This window comes from Pseudorasbora parva, chromosome 24 (assembly GCF_024679245.1).
Source record: "Pseudorasbora parva isolate DD20220531a chromosome 24, ASM2467924v1, whole genome shotgun sequence".
Lineage (NCBI taxonomy): Eukaryota > Metazoa > Chordata > Actinopteri > Cypriniformes > Gobionidae > Pseudorasbora > Pseudorasbora parva.
Genome location: NC_090195.1, coordinates 19,455,382 through 19,481,268, shown reverse-complemented (window position 1 = coordinate 19,481,268; position 25,887 = coordinate 19,455,382). Strand labels below are relative to the sequence as shown.

Genomic DNA, 25,887 nt, shown 5'->3' with positions numbered 1-25,887 from the left:
AATAAACTACCATCCAAAAGTTTGGGGTCAGTAGGTGTATTCTTATATATATATATATATAGATATATATATATATATATATATATATATATATATATATATATATATATATATATATATATAGATAGATAGATAGATAGATAGATAGATAGATAGATAGATAGATAGATAGATAGATAGATAGATAGATAGATAGATAGATAGATAGATAGATAGATAGATAGATAGATAGATAGATAGATAGATATTAGATCGTTATAAACTCTTTATAAGATCGATAAAAACTGATTTCTGAAGGATCATGTGACACTGATGAGTAAGGATGTTGAAAATTCAGCTTTGCCATCACAGGAATAAATTACATTTTAACATACACCGAGCAGGCATAACAGTATGACCTAATATTGTGTTGGCCCCCCTTTTGCTGCAAAAACAGCCCTGACCCATCGAGGCATGAACTCCACTAGACCCCTGAAGGTGTGCTGTGGTATCTGGCACTAAGATGTTAGCAGCAGATCCTTTAAGTTATGTAAGTTGCGAGGTGGGGCCTCAATGGATCGGACTTGTTTGTTCAGCACATCCCACAGATGCTCGATTGGATTGAGATCTGGGGAATTTGGAGGCAAATTCAACACCTCATTCTTGTTGGGCTTGTCAAACCATTTACAAACTATTTTTTCTTTGTGGCAGGGCGCATTATCCTGCTGAAAGAGGACATAGTCACCAGGGAATACGGTTTCCATGAAAGGGTGTACATGGTCTGCAAAGTAACGTGTCAAAGTAACATCCACATGGATGACAGGACCCAAGGTTTCCCACTAGAACATTGCCGAAAGCATCACACTGCCTCCACCAGTTTGTCTTTTTCCCTTCTTCCCATAGTGCATCCTGGTGCTATGAGTTCTCCAGGTAAGCAATGCACACACACCTGGTCATCCACGAGATGTAAAATAACATCTTTCATCAGACCAGGCCACCTTCCTCTATTGCTGGTCCAGTACTGATGCTCACGTGTCGTGTCCACTGTTGGCGTTTTCAGCGTGGACGGGTCAGCATGAGCACCCTGACTGGTCTGCGGCTATGCAGCCCCATAAGCAACAAACTGCGATTCACTGTGTATTCTGACACCTTTCTATCAGAACCAGCATTAACTTCTTGAGGAATTTGAGCTCCAGTAGCTTGTCTGTTTGATCGGACCACATGGGCCAGCCTTCGCTCCCCACATGCATCAATGAGCCTTGGCCGCCAATGACCCTGTGGCCGGTTCACCACTGATAGATAAACTTTTGATATACTGACCACTGCAGACCGGGAACACCCCACAAGAGCTGCAGTTTTGGAGATGCTCTGACCCAGTCGTCTAGCCATCACATTGTGGCCCTTGTCAAACTCGCTCAAATCCTTATGCTTGCCCATTTTTCTTGCTTCTAACACATCATCTGTGAGGACAAAATGTTCACTTGCTGTCTAATATATCCCACTCATGAAAAATATATATGCCTTGATGAAGAGATCATCAGTGTTATTCACTTCACCTCCATAATGGTATGCCTGCTCGGTGTATATTAAAATAGAAAACAACTGTTTTAAACTGTAATAATATTTCACAATATTACTGTTTTTACTGAGACTATGTCTCAGTGAGCATAAGAGACTTCTGCACAGTAAGAGTGTACTTCATTTTCAATAGTCCCAATCTAACGTTACAAATTCTTACAAAACCAGTTTCACTTCATCTCTGAACAAGCCGGTAGTGTAAGGTAGTGTTCCTAACAATCTGGCATTAGATTTCACAAATAATGGATTTTGTGGTTTAATGACAAAAAGGGATTAAATAAGGTCCCTCAGAGAGTAAAAATAACTAGTAGAACGAAAAGACAGCTCTGAGCAGATCTGAGCAACAGCAGTTCTCAGTTTAATTAAGATATTATCTCCCAAATGGCACTCACAGAGTTCCCTGGTACCTGTAAGACGTGACTCATTTGCACAGTCACATCCTGTCCAACATGAACGTCTCCTATTGAAGGTGATTTCCAGTTATAGATCAGCAGAAGGTTATGTACCAACTTCCCTTCTGAGCCTGACCTTTCTCCCTTGACCTCCCTGTGCTCAGCTGGCAGAAGTTTATGTGTTTGGGTGGGGTTTGCTTCTGAAAACTGAGAAGTGTTTCTGGGACCTTTTCCATGAGAGGTGTACAGCACAATAGAGCTGTAATTTGACATGCCCCCTCTTCTTATCTGAATCCGCTTACTGATAGCAATGTACCATACGCACGACACACTCAACAAGCCTTACATTCCTCATCCAGAGAACATTCTCGGTTTGATATGGATGACATTCTTTGGCTTCAGCCTAAAATATTTCAAAAGGGAACTAGAACAATCGCTGAGGAACTCTCTACTAATATTAGTGCTCTGTAATATTGAGTAATAAACTTTATTTGTTTTAAATAGGATTGCCAATGTAGGGAGATATGTCTAACTGCAGAACCGCAGAACCCATATTCATCACTCACAACAGTCTGAGGACGACAACAGTTTTTTTTTTCAAGATTTTGATCTCTTATTTTATTTACTTGCCGAATTTTTTATCATTCAAATTTGGCTGGGTGGTTAGTAAAATATTTTTCTGTGGTGTGACAAACTCAGAACACATACTTAATTTTGACTTTACAGGGCCTTTAATGATGCTGTGAATAATTAAGTATTTTCTTTCTTAGCAAGAAATCTCTCGAAAAAGTTCCAGATGCCAAAAGATTAGACTTTATTGAATAAAACAAAGCAGAGTTGCCAGCTGATCCTCTGACTATCCCATTACAAATTCTCTTTCTTATACCATTTCTGTTATCATCTATAACCCAATAAGCATGTTTTGTTTTTTTCCCCCCCAGGGTTTAAAGGTGCCCTAGAATGAAAAATGGAAAACCTTGCCATAGTGAAATAATAAGAGACACATGGACATCACATACTGTGTGTCTCAAACACCATTGCCTCTCGTGTAAATCTCGTGCATGAAAAACACCACGGAAAGCAATCGCTGGGATCATTAATATGTACGCCCCAAATGGCAGATCATGGAAACAAATATCATGTTCCAGGCTGTGCAGGGGACGTGAGGACTTTTCTACCCTTCCCACAAATAAAAAATGTCAACAGTCATGGTTGATGTTTATTATAATCGGATATAGCAACAATTTAATTCAGAATCGTTCGTTTGCTCGGTCCATTTTACCACGGACAGTTTTTCTAACCTGGGACAATATCAAGCAAGCTTCACTCAACATCTTAAAGCGAAGAAAGTGGCAATTCCAACTGTATTCCTGCAAGCAGTAAGTAGTGATTTTATCCACTTATTGACTGTCTAAATAATTTCTGATTGAATTAAAAGTTTCTTAGAGAGACAGCATTGTCTAGATAACGGAAGATGCTAGTACACTAACAATAGGAAACACCACGTACCATACAAAACTAAATAGTGTGTCTAATGACAAAGGGTAATATTATTTTGTATTACAAAATACAACTGTAGGTATATCATACTAGTTTAGTTGCTTACAGATCGTTCACTCGATCCTTCTAGCCAATGTCACCTTCTCCACCAAATAAGTTAAAATGATATCAATAATGATGTTTGTTTTATGTAAATCCCCCAAACAGAGTTTTTCTGTGAAAAGAACACGTATGGCAGTGTTTTACCTAAACATGTATATAAGACAAGTAAGCTGCCTTTTTGCAATCTCCATTTGAGATGTTCTGCTTAAAGTGTCATTCAGTCGGTCTGTGTTCTGTCAAGATGGTCAGGACTCACAAGCCGCTTCCCTGAACAACTGAACTGCTGTGAGCTGTTGAAATAAGCCAATCAGAGCAGAGCTCAACATTAATATTCATGACTCTTCCAAATAAGGCAAAAACAGAGCATTACATCCTAGGGACAATTTATAGGGTTGTAAATGGACCTGTAAAACTGTATCTGGACAATGTTTGCCCTTAAATAAGCCACATACCCTCTATGTAGATATCAGTGAACAATTTAACATATTGTTTCAAATCATTCTAGGGCACCTTTAATGCATCCCATTTGTTTGCTACCATTAATTATTTGACTCTCTGACTTCAGAATGAGATCAGATTATATATATATATATATATATATATATATATATATATATATATATATATATATAATCATTATTTATTATTCTTTTTTTAAGTCCCATTTTGCATAATACATATTATTCTATATATTAATTATAGATAAATAATATTTATGTGTTTATATTTAATTTATAATTGTAATAATATTTAATTTACTATTATATAATGTATACAATAAAATTTTAAAAAAAGTTACATGTAAATTTAATAATATTTTGTTTTTATTAAAGGTACATTAGCAAAACAGTCTGATAAGCACTCAGGGTCAGAGAGAACCTGGAAAATATGTAATTTCACAGTCAAAAAAAACTAGATACACTAAGACAGAGGAAAACATTCATGTGTTTGTACTCTTTTGTTTCTACCCTCAACAGAGCTCCACTGAGCTAGTTTTCTGTGGAGAGAAAGCATCTATTGTGAGGTTATAATCTGGTGACTTTCATCATGGGTGTTTGTTTTATTTCAGGGTATGTGTGGGAAAGTAACACGTTTCTTCTGTATAACTGTACCTGGCTGATTGAAGCTTGGGGATAATTCATAAGCCACAGCTCTGGCTAAGTCGGATTCCTGACATGCTGCAAGTGCGGCCTGGTCCGCTGCTTCACTCTTAGTCCTTGCGTGGGACGTCCTGCACACACACGGCAGAGAAAATGAAAAAGTTAACCACATGCATCATCATTGTTTTGTATTGTTTTGCTGTAAAAAGTGTGCTTGTGCTATGTATATTTTGAAATCCTGGAATATGCATAAACATATCTAATATATTAAACACATACAGTACATACGATTTAAAGTGTGTGAGAGTGAGCTTTTCTTTGAATGGGTGGTTTGCTGAATGCTTGTGCTTTGGTTACTGAAACATGGAAGCATTATCTTTCGTACTGATATGGCCTGCCTTTAGCGGTGTATAAGGAGGCAGAGAGAAGCGGTGTGTATGAGCACATGTGTGCACACAAGCATCTGTGGAGGATTCCTATGCCTAAATAGTACTATGGGGTGTGCTGATCCCCCTGTTTTTGTCAAATCCAAATCCAGCTTTTACAAATGAACGGGACAAAGCATGTAATCTGGTCAGAGGGCACAGACCACAGGAACACATCCCTCTAACTCAGCAGACAATAGACATGTGAAGAACTGTGTTCCAATAAATAAACAAACTATTTAAAAAATATATATATAATACTATATTTTATATATTATGAACAAAAATATTTTAGTATTTTAATATACGTTTATATATTATAGTGTTATTATAGTGTATATACACTATATTGGGACACCCCTCCAAATAATTGAATTCAGGTGTTCCAATCACTTCCATGGCCACAAGTGTATAAAATCAAGCGCCTAGGCAATCAGACGTTTCTACAAACATTTGTGAAAGAATGGGAATCGCTCTCTGGAGCTCAGTGAATTTAAGTGTGGTACCGTGATAGGTTGCCACGTGTGCAATAAGTCCATTCGTGAAATGCAGAGTCAATAGCTTCCATGGCCGAGCAGCTGCATCCAAGCCTTACATCACCAAGTGCAATGCTAAGCGTCGGATGCAGTGATGTAAAGCAGGCCACCACTGACACAGTGGAGACATGTTCTGGGAATTAATGGGAGTGATAAACCACGCTTTTCTGTATTGCAATCCGATGGACGAATCTGGGTTGGCGGTTTCCAGGAGAACTGTAGTAAAACTGTAAAGTTAGGTGCAAGTTTGGTGTGGGGTTGTTTTTCAGGGGTTGGGCTTGGCTCCTTAGTTCCAGTGAAAGGAACTCTAACGCACAGAGTAAGTGGAGTTAAATCTTAATACCACTACAAGGCTCAAAATAGCCTCACACTAACACGGTAGTATAATGAGGTTTGTGCAATCTAATTATTTTTATTTATTTATTTGTATCTGTTGCGTTCAGTGCTTTCTTCCGGAAACAACGGAATATATGAGATTTGACGTTTCTGGCTCGACTCGTCGAGACTGGCTCCTGTCTGTATGCGTATTGCACTGTCTTTATAAAGTATCTTCTTATTAAACTGTTTGTACACTTACAAAGTTCTCAATGCTTCGGTTGGCATGTGGGACCCTCACAATGGTACCGTGTTAGTGTGAGGCTGTTTAGAGCCTTGTTAGTGGTAACTAGCGATTTAACTTCACTTACTCTGTGCTCCATAGACAAGCATTATAAGCTAATCTGTTTTTAGAGATAAAACTCTTTACATTTGATTTGAATGAAAACGCATCCCAAAGAACGATCTACTCGGTAACCATGTGTTAATTACCCCTAGGTTCATTTTTCACCTGAGTTGTCCTTTAATTGTCCTCAGTGTGAAAAGATGGATCTTAAAGTCATTGCTGGAGAGGGTTCAAATATGAAAAAGGAAAACCTGAAGCATATGCAGGACCTGGGGGATTTTTCTGAAGAACATTGGTCAGTTTAACTGCTCCGGACAAAAAAGGACTCATGAACAACCATCACAAAACAAAAAGGGATCTGTGGATCATCCAGGGAACGACACACAGTATTGAGATTTGAGGATCAATGGTTCATTAACTTTTCAATGGGGTCATTTTAATAAATTCAGCCTTTTTTTTTGTCTTGTGGACTATATGTAAAAAAATGTATGTAAAATATCTTATTCAGGAAATCACTAAATAAAAAATAGTGTGTGTGTGTTTGTGTGTGTGTGTGTATACAGTATATGTATATGCAAAATTCTTAGGCATGTTAGTATTTTCACTAAAAAGAAAATGTTTTTAAGCCAGTTAATTGTATCTTTGTGTTAGGAAATATCAGTTCACACTTCCAAATATTCCTTTTGCTATTAATTGTAATTATCTAATGAGATTTTTGTATGCACATGGAGGCTTTTTTTTTTTTTAATACTAACGTACCAAAGCTTTTGCACAGTACTGTACACACACACACACACACACACACACACACACACACACACACACACGTTGGTCTATGTGGTTTACAGGGACTCTCCATAGGCGTAATGGTTTTTATACCGTACAAACCGTATTTTCTATCCTCCTACACTGCCCCTGCCCCTAAACCTACCCATCACAGGAAACATTCTGCATTTTTACTTTCTCAAAAAAACATCATTTAGTATGTTTTTAAGGCCATTTGAATTATGAGGACATTTGATATGTCCTCATAAACCACATTTATAGTGTAATACCAGTGTAATACCCATGTAGTTATACAAATTTGTGTCCTCATAAACCACATAAACAGGCTCAGACACACACACACACACACACACACACACACACACACACACACACACACACACACACACACACACACACACACACACACACACACACACACACACACACACACACACACATTGTATATGTATGTTATTGCCATGCACAGCATGTGACATTTGTTGACATCTGAAACAAGTGCAAAAGTCTACATATGTCTCGAGGCGAAATAATTATGAAAACAGGAAATGAATAGTTAGTAAACTAGCACATAAAAAGTAAACATCACCACAAAAAAGAAACGTTTGTGTTGTGCTGGGATCATGTTAGGCTTGGCCTCCGGACGGCTTTAATGAAGCCTGCATCATGCTGAAACACAAGCTTAGTTATCAAGAGGTGACCTGCTTCTCAAATCCCTTCAAAACCCCCAACGTGCTGCAACAGACACTGTTTTCATCTTCTCACCGAATGACCAGATTGAGTCTGTGCAGCGTATGCATTAGGCATTAGGGATTTTTCCCCGTTGGGTCAGAGCTATTACTATAACTATTACGCAACCCAGCATCAAAAGCACAAAATAAACTCTAAAATGCAGGGATTAGTCCAACTTGATGCTTCAGTGAGAACTACCTCCAAATATGAGTCAAGATGCACCAGCAGAATAGGATGTCTGAAATAAATCGTTAAGTGTTTTGCGCTTTTAGTTCTCTATATAGTATCAGTTTCTTCCTGTGACCATGATGGATTGAGATGTTTACAGCTTCATTAAACCCTTCTTAGACAAAGTGGAGGTCTGTTTTAATCATTAACCTTATTTCAAATGCATGGAGGCCAGATGCTTTGGGATAGTCTGGTCACCAGTGCAAAAATAGCTTATCATTGGGGGACAAAGAGGTGCTTTCTGCCCCGATTCAGATTCTGACACATATCGACCTCTATTTCCCATCGTCACATAATAACGATCATTGTAGAGTCCTCATGTAGACAGTGTGAAGCATGCAAAGCAAGTGATAAAGTGTGAGGGAGTTCTATTTGGGGTATAAGTCAGACTGTGGAGTTAGAGAGGCCCCACTGACAGAATGTGTAACCTCACAGCCCTCAATATGACTCGATAAGCAAATCCATAACGGATTATTAAAATAAATACACCATGCAAGATGTGTCAAATCTGTTTTAAAATTAAAACCTCAAATTAAGTATGATGCTATTTACACTTCAGGTCAAAAGTTTTTTTTTAAAAGAAATCATTCACATGATTCATTAAATTCTGACATTTATAATGTTACAACATTTCTACATCAAATAAATGCTGTTCTATTGAATTTCCTATTCAAATCATTAAAAAAATGTTTTATCTCCATTTCCACAAAAATAAATTTCAACATTGATGGTAATAAGAAATGTTTCTTTTAAAGCAATTCCGCATATTAGAATCATTTCTGAAGGATCATGTGACACTGAAGACTGGAGTAAAGATGCAAAAAATTTAGCATTGCCATCACTGGAATAAATTACATTTTAAAATATTTTAAAATGGAAAACAGTTATTTTCAATTGTAAAAATATTTCACAATATTACTGTTTTTTAATCAAATAAATGCAGCATTGGTAAATATAAGAGACTACATTGAAACAAATATGTTCAGCAGAGTCCAAAAACACCACTATTTCATATTTATTTAAGAATATAATACATTTTTTTTCCCATCAAAATTAATTAATTAGTTTGTATTATTCATGTTTTCATTTGATTAAAATTCCAAAAAGTTATTTTTATATTTATATTATTATTATTATTATTATTATTATTATTATTATTATTGTATTAAGTACTATATAATTTGCAGGTTTAATTCAATTTTCAATGTGGTCGAAGCATTACAGAATGACACAAAAAAAATAAAAAATAAAAAAAAAAATCACTCTCTATTTCATATACTCTCTCTATTCAAAACGCATCAGTTTCTGTCTGTGTACCTACTTCAGACCTCTGGGTATTTAAAACCTCGGTATGCATCTCTGCACCCCTCTAATTTTAATGGTGCACTTGAATTTCACCCCCTCTCAGTGACCTCCTTTCAGGCCAGGGCCAGGACAAATGAGTGTCTATGTGCCTGCGGGATTGGCTGGTCCTCCCTCAGGCCATTGGCCCACATTGAGATGGGCTACAGTGGCTGATCTGAAACCAGTTTTCATGTTGAAGTTTTCCTATAAGGAATAAGATATGGATTTCGGTACTACAGGATGCCTCCTGATCACAGCAAAGGGTTCATTCCCTGCCAGAGCTATTTGCAGAATCTCTGCTACATTTGCTGACACTGTTTTGGTGTGAGCCGGTGCTGGCAGTTGGTACAATACGTGCCCACCTCTCTCTCTCTCCTCTCTCTCCTCTCTCTCTCCTCTCTCTCTCTCTCTCTCCTCTCTCTCTCTCTCTCTCTCTCTCTCTCTCCTCTCTCTCTCTCTCTCTCTCTCTCTCTCTCTCTCTCTCTCTCTCTCTCTCTCTCTCTTTCTCTCTCTCTCTTTCTCTTTCTCTGTCAGTGACCTTCTCCCGCCCACATTTTCTCAGTTATACAGGAGATATTTGCATTTTATTCAACAAGCCAAAATCTGCCCCTAAGATGTTTATGTGGTGCATAGACGTAAATCAAACTATGGGTCCCTGTGATGAATCATAACAAAGACCTGAGTATTATGCATTTGAATAACTAATAAAAGGGAAGGTTTTGGTTATATCACTTTGAATAACAAATCACTTTAGGCTATGAAAAGGGCTGATGTGATGAAGCACTGGATAAACAGTATCTAAAAGGGATAGTTCACACAAACAGAAAAATCTATGAATTATTTACTCACCCTCATGTACAAATCTTTTCAAACAGGTTTTTTCTCGATAGAGTTCAATGACCACATCTGATAATAGCCCCATAAATGTAACATAAAGACACATTTAAAGGTGCACTATGTAGTATTTTTGCAGTAAAATATCCAAAAACCACTAGGCCAGTGTTATATATTTTGTTTAGTTGAGTATCTACAATATCCCAGAAGTTTCCAACTATTTGTAAATTGTGAGAAAATTGCTATTTTAACTAAGGACAGGGACGTTTCAGCATTGCATTTGAGGGAGTCGCCTGTCAATTGCGTCATATCTGCGTTACCCTCGGTTTCGGCTTTTATTTGGCAGGAGCGCTTTACTCTTAGCAGTGTGAACAACTGAACGCACGGAGTAACGTCATAACATTGTTTTAAACACACTTAAATGTATCTAATATGATAAACAGAGCTCCATTACCTCAAAATCATAACCGGAAGAGCGGATCAGTGCAGGCGTACGGTGACTGTGTCCCGTCCCGTCAAAATAAAAGTCCCGGTATTCGCGAGGCGGGTATTTGTTTAACAAACGCTCCAGCAGCTGTGCTCAGGTCCAGAACACTCGGTCCTGCTCTGGTTTACACTACAGTAACGTTAATAACCGCATGCATGAACGTGATTTCTGCCCGAGTCCTATTTTCCACCGGCTGTGATGAGAAGACCACATGTCCCGAGATACTGCGCTCACACTTTGCGTCATCAAACTACACATTTGTTTTGAATAGGCGCCCTCCAGTGGACGGAAAGCTGCATAGTGCACCTTTAATAAATTATGTGGTCAATATGTTTTTTTTTGTGCTTTTTTTTGTGAAAGACATTAAAAATACAATGAAATGTAGTTGCTTTGAACTTTCCATTCTTTGATTTAGTTTCAGATCACACTGTCAAAAAAAAGGGGGTGGTACCCTTAATACCCTTACCTCTAATCAGGGGTAGGCAAGTTCGGTCCTAGAGATTTGATGTCCTTCAGAGTTTAGCTCCAACCCTTCTAAGCCACCACAGTATAAAATTAATAGTTCCCAGCATGCATTGCAACATTAACTATGTCACCATTATAGAGAATCATAGGGTGATTCTTGATATCTGTGTGCGTCTAAACTATTCCCCCTTTAAAAAGCAAAATTTAGATCGTGATCTGTGGCAAGAAAGTATTATTAGTGAATATTCATTCTTTTTTTATTCTTTTATTCAGTGATAAGTTTAGTCAAACATTATTCTTCATGATACAGTTTTTAATGGCTTTTGTTTTGAACAATTATGTATTTTGTTTACACTGTAACAAGAACCACTGACTGCCCAACTAAAGGAAACACTTATCACCGTAATGGTGACCAAACTTTTTCAATAAAACCACAAAATCAAAATCTGTTAATTCTCAATAAGAGCTTCATGTCATTTAGGGTTGAAACCAAACTCTGCAGGACAGCAGCTCACTAGGACCAAACTGAGGAAAACAATGGTATAATTGTACCCGAAGGACCAATTGTGTACCTTTAAAGGTACAGTTAAATGTTTTGTTCTCCAAGGAACGAAATTGTACCTCCACTGTACCTTTTTTTCTGAAAGTGCACTGGATGGGAAGATTATTAGAGAATAACTACATTTGAGTGAGTTCTTTACAAAAAAAAAAAAAAAAAAACCTGCAATTTACAGCAATTTATGTTGTTTTTTATGTGTTTATCATCATGAAACCTGACATGAAGCTTTTCCATGACAAGGAAAATACTCAAGTGCAAATCTTTAGAAAGATTATTTTGTTTTCTGCAGAAAAATAAAAGCATATAAAATATAAAAGTATTCAGACCAACCTGAACGTGAGTAAAACATGAGAGCAAATGATTTTGAAACTATATTACAATGCTGGAAGTATACAAACGCATTAAGTACATACACTGAGTGGAATTTCAACTTCAAATAAACAGTTAGATGTTGAAATGTAGTGTTTAGCATGCTTGAAATTGTATACAATTAGCACAATGCTTTTACATACATGCAGTGTCGAATGCGGGACTCCAAGCAGGTGGGAATGTGGAATTATGCTGACATAATTAATGGCTTGCTAAAATAAACAACGAAAACATAATCATTTGTCCAAGCTGTGTTGATTTGCAAATGAGTTGAGGAACAAAATGGTATGTGGATTCAATCATTCAAATTCTGTTGCGGGGCGGATTAAGTTAGCACATTTCTGAATTTCCGACATGGCTGAAATGAGAAATGAAACCATGTTTTCTGTTGCAGGCAAGTGCAGGTTAGTGAGCTGTTCCAAATGTACATATTCCAAAAAGTCTAAAGAGGCAATATCTCTTCAGCATCCATTACTAAAGCATAGACAGATGCTTGGCAGGGATAACAGTCAAAATCAGCTTTGATTAAATAGAAAATAACCAGTGCATTGGCATTTCTTTCTGGATTAGCTCTTTAATCTCTTTGACACACTTACTTTGAGTGGCAGTCATTGACAATTTGAAGTATTCCAGATATCACCTGCTCACAATAACCCAGGATACTTGTGCTTATGTGAGTTTCAAATCCAAAAAAGCCACATGAGATGAATATTAGAGATTTTACACATAGCAAACTTTAGCGTTTGCATATTAACATCAGAAAGTGGAACTTCCTTTTGCCATCTTGTCTTACCATCATGATTTTTGGTTTCAGGCTATTTTTGTTATGTTTGTTTGTCTCTAGTGTAGTATTGAACTGTAAAAAAAACCCAAAATGCTTAATTTTTGTACGAATTGTCTGAAAACCTTTTGCTGAAATGAAGTAAAATGCTTAATGTTTTGCTAATTGTATGTTTTGGGCTTATTTTAAGACAATGAGGGCCCTATTTTAATGATCTGAGCACATGGTCTGTAGCAAATGGCACAGGTGCACTTAATGCCCGTCCGAATACACTTTTGTAGTTTAACAATCGAAAAAATGGTCGGTGTGCCAGGAGCATGGTCCAAAAGGGTTGTTCCTAGTCTCTTAATTAGTCATGGGTGTGTTTTGGGGTGTAACGTGTGCAATAAACCAATCAGAGTCTCAACTCCCAATCCGGGATTGCTATTTACATGGTGGAATTTGCAAGCAGAAAGATTGAACGCTTTTCCAGAGAGCAATCCTTTGTGTGCTGCTGTGCGTCCCTGTGTGTGTAACCCCGTTGTGCACCCGCCTATAGAAGCGTACTAGTAACGCGCCCTTTAAAGGGTCAGTTCACCCAAAAATAAAACTAGCCCATGATTTACTCACCATAAGCCATCAGAGATGTATATGACATTCTTCTTTCAGACGTATAAAATCAGAGTTATATTAAAAATGTCCTGGCTCTTCCAAGCTTTATAATGGTAGTGAACTGTTGCTCTGTTTTTGAAGTACATAAAAGTGCATCTATCCATCATATAACTGCTCCAGGGGGTTAATAAAGGTCTTCTGAAATGACTTCTGAATATCTACACTATTTTGTAAATTGAATACGGAAGGCGATCTGGCGATCACAGCTATAATGCATGGGCTATGTTTGGAATACCATACTAATCTTAATATGTCTGCAAATAATACGTTTTATAAAGCACCTTTTAGAAGCTCAAGGTCGCTGAAGTCCTTTAGAATTTGTATACTTGTCCTGTAAGGACAGAATGACCCAAATTACCAACTACATTTGCCAAAACAAATCAACAGAATTGTGAGGGGAATACTGTATTCCGTGCACTTGACTTGACTTAACATTTCCATGTGATGACCCAGAAGTAATGTCTGCTGCAACATCCTGACTGATTATATGGTTGGAGTACCAGATAAGACATTTTGGACACACTTTATATAAGGTGGCCTTAACTACAATGTACTAACATTTTAATTAATAATTTGATAAAAATCTTTTTACATTGTACTTACATTTAAAAAAAATACCTGCATGTAATGTTGACACTTTCCTTTCACCTAAACCTAGCCTTAAACTAACCCATCCCACCACACCTTTCCCTAACTACCGTTATCCCACCTCAATATCAGCAGAATTGTTTTGCAATACAATATGAACACAATAAGTACATTGTACGTATTTTTTTTTATATAACTACATAGTAGTTAAGGCCACCTAATATAAAGTGGTACCGATATTTTTTAACACTAAAAATAAATAAAAATGCTAAATAATATTTCAAAGTAAAATATGACAACAGTGCAGCATACTACTGTTTAGAAAGTTTCACTAGCTCTGCACCCCCCCTTGGAAAATTGCATCATCATAATCTTTTTAAAAAATCTATAACTTGCGCACCACAAAACTAGACATATATGGTATCATTTGAAAGATTAGAAGTTAGAACCTCAGCTTTCTTAATAACCCAATAACTTCTGCATTTATATTACATAGAAGAAAATAATACGGTCTGAAGTCTGAATTTGACCCCCCCCCCCCCCTTGAGAAAAGCATGCAAATAATATAAAATTTCATATTTTTATCACACAAACACACCTAAAATAGACAAGTCATATATCACATGAAAGCTGTCGGCCTCAGGAATAACGCTGAGCAGTTAATTTCACTGATCCAATAATTTACAGTAAATTTATTATCAAAAGAATCACAAAGATGGAAATGACTCCTTTGAACAACAAACACATGAGTCATATTCCTGTTTGGATCACAAACTCGTTGTAAAGCTACTAGCCTCAAACCCTCAGCTTGTTCCTTAGGTTGTTTGCTTCAAAATGAGACTATTTTTACATGTCTGTGAGCAAGCATGGCCAAATGACACTGTAATATGTCACCGATGTCCAGATCAAAGTCGTTAAAAAAGTCGTTAAATCATTAGCCACGATTTTTGATGATGTCATCACATATTGCATCATGCTACAGAGAATCTCAGCTCTTTATAGACATGTGGATCATGATTCTAGACCAATCAGAGGCCGAGATCTCCCTTTACAAAGTTGAAGAGGACGGAGCCTTTTTTTCGATTTCCTAGTGGCCAGTTTATGTCAATGGAGATGAATAGGAGTTGTTAGTCACTTTGGTCAAATAAATCTCAATAACTTTTATTTGCAAGGAGATATCAAGAAAATTATTTTTTCCCCTGTTTAGTGCCAATTTATAGAATCAACAGAAACTTCCAAAAAGCTTGGATCCCAAAATGATAAAAAAATATAGATTTTTAAATAACAAATTAATTAAAAATATATTAATTATTTTTTATCTATGTTTATCATAAGATTGTGAATAGATACAATATAATAAATGCAATATTCCACCACTGTGTTAAAATTAGAGTTTTTTTCTGTAAAATGAGACAGTTTTTATCAATTTACTCCAATGTATGTGGGTAGGGCGCTCTTTTAAATTCAAATTTAAATTCTCTTTTTCCTAATTCTCAAAAAAAAAATGCAAAATGTGCTGCAGAGCTGAAGTGGTTAAAAGAATAGTATTCAGTATATTCTGTGCAATAAGTATTTCATTCTTAACATGATTTGCTATTAGATGTGCTGTTCCCAAAAATCGTATATACTCTCCGAGAAGGTTCTTTTTGAAGAAAGTACATTCTCTATAGTATGAATACAATCGTGTTGTAGTACATTAGTCATGTTGTCATTGTTATGTGACCTACATCGTCAGTTGAGTCACTTCACTGCCATTCACAAAACCTCTCCCACGGCCTTAAGGGATTGTAAAGTGATGGTACAGGGATGCTGTATTTTTGTAGGCCAAAACCTAAAACCACTTAAGGTTACATCATCCTTTAGGCAATTGTTTTATTTTTTAATGTTTTTAGTTTTTTTTAATTGAATGGCCTAAATAAGATAAGATCTGTGGTCTACACAAGCTCAAGATTACAGGTTTCATGTTTTATTCTACAACCTAAAATACCTAAAATATTTTATACCCCAAGTAATACCCCAACTCATGATTTTTTAAAGCTTTTATTATTCTTGAAAAAAACAATGCAGACATGTTACTAACTGGGACTACAGATGGGACTAGGACATTAAACATCATCACACCAAACAGGTAAACTCATCTATGCACAAGTCCACGATTACAGAATTGTTGTGTTTCTAACCATGCTCTTGTATATTATTGTAACTCGAACTTTCAAGCAAAATTGGTAATACTTTATTTTACTAGGATATTGGTTGTTTATTAGTACTTACAAAGCACATACTAATGCCTTATTCTGCATTACCTTATTCTACATTCCTTAATACATACATACCTAAACATAAATGCTACAAAATCTACCTTAACTATTAACAAGCAGTAAATTAGGAGCTTATTTAAGCAAAGGTTGTAGTTAATAGTAGTTAATGAAGTTTGTTTACAGCCTAAGAATAGATATTTACTCATGGCAATATAGTATTTAGGCCTCAAAATCCATAAAAATGTATTTAATTTGTGAAGATTTAATGATAAACAAAATTTGAATCATAAATTTGTCAGTCACAGAGCTTATTTTCTGCATTAATCCAAAAGCCAATATAAATTCCTACCAGGGTGATGTTAACTTCTGGTTTGGCCAACAAAAATATGTAATCACTGCACCACTGCATTGGATGTGCACTTCAGAATCTTTCCAGAAGTAGTAGGCCTATGTCATCTGGGTTTTGTTGACTGTTTTATGAAAACTATGAATTCAGACATACTACTCTTTTCATATAAGCCACCAAGAACGCTAAGAAATGGTTCCAGTTATATTTCCACTTGAGCCTGGTACTAACTCATCTGTGCTGAACCGTGCTGGAACTAGTGCAACTCATGGTTCTGATCATATTGCAGTTTTTGAGTCACAGATTGGGTAAAATGTGATCCGATCAGAAAATGTTTTGCTTTCCATACCTAAATCACATTTTAAGTACTTCGATACCACAGCAATAATCTATCTTTTAATAATTAAACAAGACGAGTGAACAAAATAAGAACAAATTGCAAGCATAAATACAATATAACAAAGATACAAATAAAGTATTAACAGTAGTAGTTAGTTATGTAATGATTGTAATCATTAAAGAAACTGCATGTAAGAAATGTATTTCAATTAATCATAAAATGGCCCTGATATGTCACTAGACATTAAGAAATGATGTTAATTTCAAATACTTATATCACTGACAACAGTAGTCCGGCCAGGATATTGTCATTTAAAAGTTGTTGTTGCAGCCCTCAACTGATGTTGATGGCATGTTGTTTTGGCCTGAAGCTCCACCCTCCACCTATCAACCAAGCCTATCAACTAGTAGTTTCTGCATTCTTGCCAGTTCTGCTCTAGTTACCACTAGGGCTGGGCGATAAATCGATTTTATCGATTAATTCGAGTTTGTAGTTTCATGTCGATTTTTGTGAATGAAAATCGTTTTTTTTCTTTAAAATCCGCCGAAGCTCCCTCTGGTCTCCCGTAATGGCTCAGCCCTCCCCCGCGCGTTTGCCACAGAGATACACAAACAACAAGGATAGCGTCTAACAAGTGTCATTGGTTCAGTATTTCACAGAACTATTAACAATACCCCGCTGCAAAGTGTGTTTGAAGTCTGAACGGAACTGCGCTCATTTAAGCTGCGCGGACAATGAACGCAGCGCGAGCTCATACACGGGCAGATCTCGTGACAGACAAGATAACGTTACACAGCGCTGGAGGAGATCCAGTGAGAGAGCGTTTAAATTCACCACAGAATTAATAACATCGCTACTGTGATCTAGTGGAAGCGTTCGGCGCAGAATTCTGTTATAAACCACAGATATCAGATCAAACAGAGCTGACGTGGAGACAAGAGCGAAGGTCAGGGGTTTCACTCACAAATCACCAACATTCACCATGATTTACTGTAGTAAAACCTCATGAATTTAATGTTGTTGTCATTATTTATCTCAGGATTTGTACAACCTTTTGATATTGAAATTCAAGCACTTTCCAATGGTTTCGTACACTTATTTGTACACTTACTGCACTTATTTCCAGCACTTCAAAGCTCTAAATATCCAAAATATGCTATTTTTAATGTGATGGTTTGTAAAACTAAAAGTGTAAAGGGGTCTTGTGAAAGAAATAGTATTTTAGTTAATTTTTTTTAATGTTTAATCCATTTTGTGGCAAACAAGCATTTTTTATTAAAAAAAAAAGATATGCAGTGCCCACCACAATAACCAGCAGAAGAGCACTTATTGATTTATTAGCCATTTACACTCCTTAATATATGGAGAAAAGTACGAAATCACCAAGTCTCATGAACAACTAAATTACACAGAAAGCAAGTAAAGAGCTAATTTAATAATAACTGAAGCTATCGGTCAGTTCAGTGTGAGAATATTGAAGAACAATGGTAATCTATATTTAATAATATCATTAGCATATTATTAAATAGCATAACATTTCAATTTTCCCTATACTTTTTTGCACATTACTGTTGTTAATAAAAGTTAATTTGATCTGCATATCAATTAATAAACCTTTGATATGTATACTGTATATTGAAAAAAAATATGGTGCCCATTTATACTGTGGAATGGTCTGGGTTATTCACATGCTGAAAGTTTGGCACCCCAGGTAGGCACTCTACCAAGCCGCAAATATTTTACCTAAACAAAATAAAGTTAAAACTTGTTTTGAACAATTTCTTTGTCATGCAGATTGATTTTAAGTAGGAGAAAAAAGAAAAAAAAAATCGATTAAAATCGTAATTCGAATTTTTTGGCCAAAAATTGGGGATTTTTTTTTTGGGCCATATCGCCCAGCCCTAGTTACCACAGCTGCAGCTAAAATCATTCCTGCTGGATCCTGCAGCCAATCTGGCAACCTCGAGTCAGGGGGGAGGGGAGAGGGGATACACCTGCAGTACCAGTTTTGGCCACAATCTTACATACACTTCCTTTAAAATGTAATCATTAAATGTAAAATAACACCATAGTTTTCACTGTATAATTTATCTTTTTTAAAGATGTGTTTTGTTTAATTAACATTAATGACAGACAACAGCAGGTATTTGTAGGCTGCTGTCACTTTAAGAGCAAATGCACAGATCCGATATAATGATACACATCCAACTGTTCACTCAAGACATAACGGAATGTGTTTACGAGAATACTTGCTGAAATGGGTATTTTAGCACAACGATGCGTATGTTCAAGTGGAAGGAGACCTGAAAGAGGAATCAATTCGGTGTTCGCGCCTCATTCTGTGTGGCTGTATGATCAGATAACAGTGCGGGATCAAGTTTTCTTTTGCCTCTTCTTGTGCTTGAATGGTTTAAAATCATTAAAAAATTTAATTTCAATGTGTAAATTGTCAAGAAAAACATGCAAATTCAAATATTTCACTCTGTGCTGGTTAAACTTTAGCCTAGAAATCTAGACGCACCCTAGCAGCAGCAAATCTAATCTGCTGCGAGTATCGTCTAGCAACTCTCAATACCCATCTGAGCTGTAAAAACCAAACTCTGGTCAGGCCAATCACATCGTGTATAGAGGCGGTGGGCGGGGCTTAACATAATAGTTGCGCTTGCGTGCTACTAGTAAACACATAAGCTGGCGAACGGCGGTCTTTCGAATCAGCTTTGACCGCGACTCTAGTAGACTTTGAGTTTAGCGTTCCTCTGAGAAAAGAAAAAGGAATGGTACTGAAGTCATTCTTAAAAAGGAAAGCTGTGTTCGGAGTTTTGCCGACCGGATACGACGAAAGTTTAATCTGTCAACAAGCTCTGCTTCACCTTCGTTGCTCTGGTTGGTTGTAGCGCTATCCTATCGAGTGCAGAGGGAGTTTGAAAGAAAACCGTTTATCCCGCCCCTCGGATTGAGCTGTCAATGGTGAGTTTCCACACCAAACATCTTGATGTGGGTCTGGCTTGTCAGGCTAGTTAAACTTAGCAATTATTACGCAAATCACATGCATGCCGAACCGTGGGGCCTGGTCCATATGAATCAACTGCGATCTGTTGCAGCCCTAGCTGGCAGAATCCGTGTAGTGACATTGCCACTCACGATCGGTCATTTGTCTGTTGCCTGGGCTACCAGTTTCTCTGTAGCTGGCTAAGTGTGCAATTTTAGCAGCATAATACAAATTAATAACAAAATGATAAGAAATATCTGATCATCCTCCATAACGCGGTTGCTCTTTACATCTCATATCATCTGTAAACTCTTGCGTTACCAAGCCCCACGGTGGAAAATGAAACCATATCTGTACCGGCTAGACCAGATTGGCACGGAATGGTTAAACAAAGAGAACGATTTTGTCCGGCGGTGAAAAAGCGTCTATACTTGCCTACTATATAGGAATATGCATGAATTTGATCAATTATAAGGATTAATGAGTACACTAGACTAGACTGACCTCATAGCTAACAGACATGAACTAAAAGCCAAAAATCATTTTGATCAAGTCATGATTTCATGGCATCTTTAAGCTTGAGATTATTCTCAAAGATTACAATGCCCACGTGTCTTTTTGATGTTCATTCGATTAGCGAACCTTATTTATATCTTGGATATATCTATATCTATATCCATTTTATAACAAAAGCTTGCAACATTTGCATCCTTTCAGTGAGATCTGCATTCTGCTTTTATCTTGTGATCAGCTCACAGTGATCACGTTGCCATCGCCTTCTAAATTTCGCTCTTTATTGAATTAATTAAATAAATAAATAAATAAACAGGAAGTGGGAGCGAACCATCTGCCTCCTCACAGTAACACTTCTACTGCAGAAAAACCCGTGCATGGCTGACAGGATGACTGGATGCGATCTCCATGGCAACGCTACAGCACTCTGGCAGGTGCTTCTACACATCATCTGGCCCTGTGTTAACAAATAGCAAGAGCTTAACAAACCAAGCGGAATAAAGACTTAACGGCTATAGCACGCGTACAGGATCACATATACTCACTTAACACTCTTGCGCACACAAACACTCTTCTTCCAGCAGGGTGGGATATTACATGTTGTGCATTCAAGCGAAAGCTTTGTGAGCTTAAACACACACACACACGCGTACGTTGTTGAGAAACTTGATGTCTCTTGTACAACGTTCATTGCACCCTGTTAGAGGAAAGGTCAGATCGCCTGGCAACAGAATGCATCGAGCTCCAGCTGCAATTTTAATTAGGGCAAAACTGTTTCCTGCCCTGTGCTTCTTCTCCTTCCATTCACAGACGTGCGGAGCGGTCGATACATGCAGGTGAAGTGGGCACATCTTCCACCTCACTGCTTTAAAATCACATGCAAACAAATCCATACAGCCCCCCCCCCCCCCCCCCCCCCAACGAACAACTATAGGTGAAAGGGGAAGGGGACAGTTTACTTCTTAATATTATTAGTATTATGTCTTACTAGTGTTGTTTACTTGTGCAATATCTATGTATAATATTGATTACAGTATATAGTTTTCTTAATCCATATGCATTGTAAAAAAAATATGATTTATTATCTAAACACACACTGCTGTTAAAAAGCTTGGAGTCCTTAGGATTTATTTATTTATTTATTTATTTATTTATTTCAGAAATTAATACTTTTATTCAGAAATGAGGCATTAAACTGATTTTAAAGGGATAGTTCACCCAAAAATGAAATTTAGTCAATTTTCTCACCTTCAAATCATTCTTCTTTCAGATGAACACAATCGGAGTTATATTAAAACATATCCAAGCTTTATAATGGCAGTGAATGGCAGCCCCAAATTTCAAGCTCAAAAAAGTGCATCCATCCATTATAAAAGTAATCCACACAGTTCCAGGGGGTCAATAAACACCTTCTGAAACGATGGGTTTGTAAAAGAAAAATATCCATATTTATAACTTTATGAAGTAAATTATATAGCTTCTGGCAGACCACCTTCTGTAATCAGCTTACGAAAAAAGCATGAACACTAAATAATGAGGGTAAGTTTCATTTTTTTATGAACTAGCCCTTAACATGACAGAAAAGAAATGTATAAATATTACAAAATAACTTTTGAACTTTCTATTTATCAATGAATCCTGAGAAAATGTATCATGGTTTCCACAAAAATATTAAGCAGCACAACTGTTTTCAACATTGATAATAATAATTCATGTTTCTTAAAGCAGCAAATCAGCATATTGGACTGATCTCATGAAATGGCGTATATATGACACGCCAATTCGTATGCCATTTTGACCTGCTATCAAGATGCATAATCGCTTTTTAGCGTGTTTATCAACGCCATTTCATTCTATCCTGCTATGCTGGCCCTACCCCTAAATCTACCTATCACACACAGACACACACACACACACACACACACACACACACACACACACACACACACACACACACACACACACACACACACACACACACACACACACACACACACTGCCCCTGCCCATAAACTATCACAAAAAACATTCTGCATTTTTACATTTTCAAAAAAACACACACATAATGGTTTGTTTCGGCGTAGACATACACGCGGAATCACACGGCGTAGACATACACGCGGAATCACACACGCGGAATCACACGGCGTAGACATACACGCGGAATCACACACACGGAATCACACGGCGTAGACATACACGCGGAATCACACACGCGGAATCACACGGCGTAGACATACACGCGGAATCACACACGCGGAATCACACGGCGTAGACATACACGCGGAATCACACACGCGGAATCACATGGCGTAGACATTCACGCGGAATCACACGGCGTAGACATACACGCGGAATCACACATGCGGAATCACACGCCGTAGACATACACGCGGAATCACACACGCGGAATCACACGGCGTAGACATACACGCGGAATCACACACGCGGAATCACACGGCGTAGACATACACGCGGAATCACACATGCGGAATCACACGCCGTAGACATACACGCGGAATCACACACGCGGAATCACACGGCGTAGACATACACGCGGAATCACACATGCGGAATCACACGGCGTAGACATACACGCGGAATCACACACGCGGAATCACACGGCGTAGACATACACGCGGAATCACACGGCGTAGACATACACGCGGAATCACACGGCGTAGACATACACGCGAAATCACACACGCAGAATCACACGGCGTAGACATACACGCGGAATCACACACGCGGAATCACACGGCGTAGACATACACGCGGAATCACACGGCGTAGACATACACGCGGAATCACACGGCGTAGACATACACGCGAAATCACACACGCAGAATCACACGGCGTAGACATACACGCGGAATCACACATGCGGAATCACACGGCGTAGACATACACGCGGAATCACACACGCGGAATCACACGGCGTAGACATACACGCGGAATCACACACGCGGAATCACACGGCGTAGACATACACGCGGAATCACACGGCGTAGACATACACGCGGAATCACACACGCGGAATCACACGGCGTAGACATACACGCGGAATCACACATGCGGAATCACACGGCGTAGACATACACGCGGAATCACACACGCGGAATCACACGGCGTAGACATACACGCGGAATCACACACGCGGAATCACACGGCGTAGACATACACGCGGAATCACACATGCGGAATCACACGGCGTAGACATACACGCGGAATCACACACGCGGAATCACACGGCGTAGACATACACGCGGAATCACACACGCGGAATCACACGGCGTAGACATACACGCGGAATCACACACGCGGAATCACACGGCGTAGACATACACGCGGAATCACACACGCGGAATCACACGGCGTAGACATACACGCGGAATCACACATGCGGAATCACACGGCGTAGACATACACGCGGAATCACACACGCGGAATCACACGGCGTAGACATACACGCGGAATCACACGCGCGGAATCACACGGCGTAGACATACACGCGGAATCACACACGCGGAATCACACGGCGTAGACATACACGCGGAATCACACATGCGGAATCACACGGCATAGACATACACGCGGAATCACTCGCCGTAGATATACACGCTGAGATGATGGTTCGTTTCGCCATTGACATTCACGCGGAATCACAAGGCGTAGACATACGCCGACATAGCTAAAAATGTGTACAGATAACACGCCACTTGGCTTTAGAAAGTGCCGTGTATGTTTACGCAAAGTCATGATGTCATGTTGGAAAATTCTGCTTTTTCATCAAAGGAATACAATACATATAAATATATAAACAATTAAAGTTATTTTTATTTTTATTTTAAATAGTAATAACATTTCACAATATTAATGTTCACTATTTTGATCAAATAAACGCAGCCTAGGTGGGCATAAGAGACTTCTTTCAAAGACACTGACAAATCTTACAAACCATAAACTTTACATACAAAAATGTATTATTTACGTAAAATTGCTTTATAGAAGTGACACTTCTGAAGTGTTCATACCCCATTGGACATTTGGTTTGTCTTTGAGGTTACATTTGTATGTATGGGTAGCACTTTATTTTACAGTCCTGTTCCCCCATGGACATACAATGTACAGTAATTACAATAGCTGGTAATATGTACTATGTACTAACTGGGTAACTATGTACTAACCCTGAACCTAAACCTAACCTTAACCCCAGTAGTTACCTTATATTACCAAGTATTTTCTAAGGTGTGCACTGTAAGTATGTACCGTAAATAAACATGCCACCTTTGTATGGCGTTTAGGATATCCTAAAATAATTTTTCATCATTTATATTTATTATCTTTACAACAGTTGATAATCAAACACAATTTGCTTCTCAAATAAATATATCTTGTTTAAAAGACAGTTAAACATTTTTCCTGCCATGCAAGGAATAAGAAATAGATTTTTTGCAGCCGATTATTATATTCATATTGGGTCATATAAGGTTCAATAAGCTCTATGATAAGTACAGGATTTAAAACCTTCTGAATGATCTAATGAGCCTAGAAAAAGGTGCTGGCATTAAACAAAGAGATGTAGCACTGGAAGTAAAGACAGATACAGTGGGACTAGAGATTGTTAAGGTTGGATACTAACAAAAACTAAAATCTGGAGTGGCCTGTCCAGAGGTGCGGATCAGGGCGGTTTTACGTGGCAATTCAGAGCCGTTCCTAATATTTACTGTACACAGAGATCTTTCTGTTATTAATACCATGCATGTGATGCTCCATAATGGAGGGTGAGGACAGAGAGGCCGCATAATAAAGCTGGCAGATGTTTTGTCTGACAGTGATATACTAATCTTGGCATTAAACATGATTGCTAATATCAATCACTACAGCTGTGGATTATTAGAAATTAACATAAATTATGAAAGTGTTTCAGTAATCTCATTTCACTTCCATTTTACTGACATTCTACTTATCCAGCAATGGACTTGTCACTGTACAAACTAATTATGGCAGCCTTCTGAGTGAAATTGAGATGTGATTGAGCACGCTTTCCAATTTCACCACGGCTTTAATTTACGTGTCCTCATTCCAGACTGCATTAATTAAAAATACGATGGCTGCGTCTATCAGTCTTTTTATGTGTTGCTCATATTAAGCTCTAATAAGGGGAGTTGTGGGGAGTTCGACATCAGCACGTTTAATTTTAGTGGTTGCGCTGTGCTGGAGGGTAGGGTGGCTCTCACGTGGGCCTGCGTTGAGCTGGACGTGGACAGGCTCCTCACTCATAACCTGTCAACATGAAGTAATCCCTCACTGCAGTTCTGCCACAGCTAGAAACAGATCGCAG

At 38.0% G+C, this 25,887-nt stretch overlaps 1 protein-coding gene across 1 annotated transcript in view; it reads right to left on the bottom strand.

The window, feature by feature from the left end:
• The window catches only part of jph1a (junctophilin 1a), a 66,393-nt gene that overhangs the window by 15,351 nt on the left and 25,155 nt on the right, over positions 1 to 25,887 (bottom strand). The window contains exon 3 of the mRNA XM_067435019.1: positions 4,664 to 4,782. Coding sequence (XP_067291120.1) covers positions 4,664 to 4,782 — 119 coding nt within the window. The remainder of the gene's footprint in view (positions 1 to 4,663; positions 4,783 to 25,887) is intronic.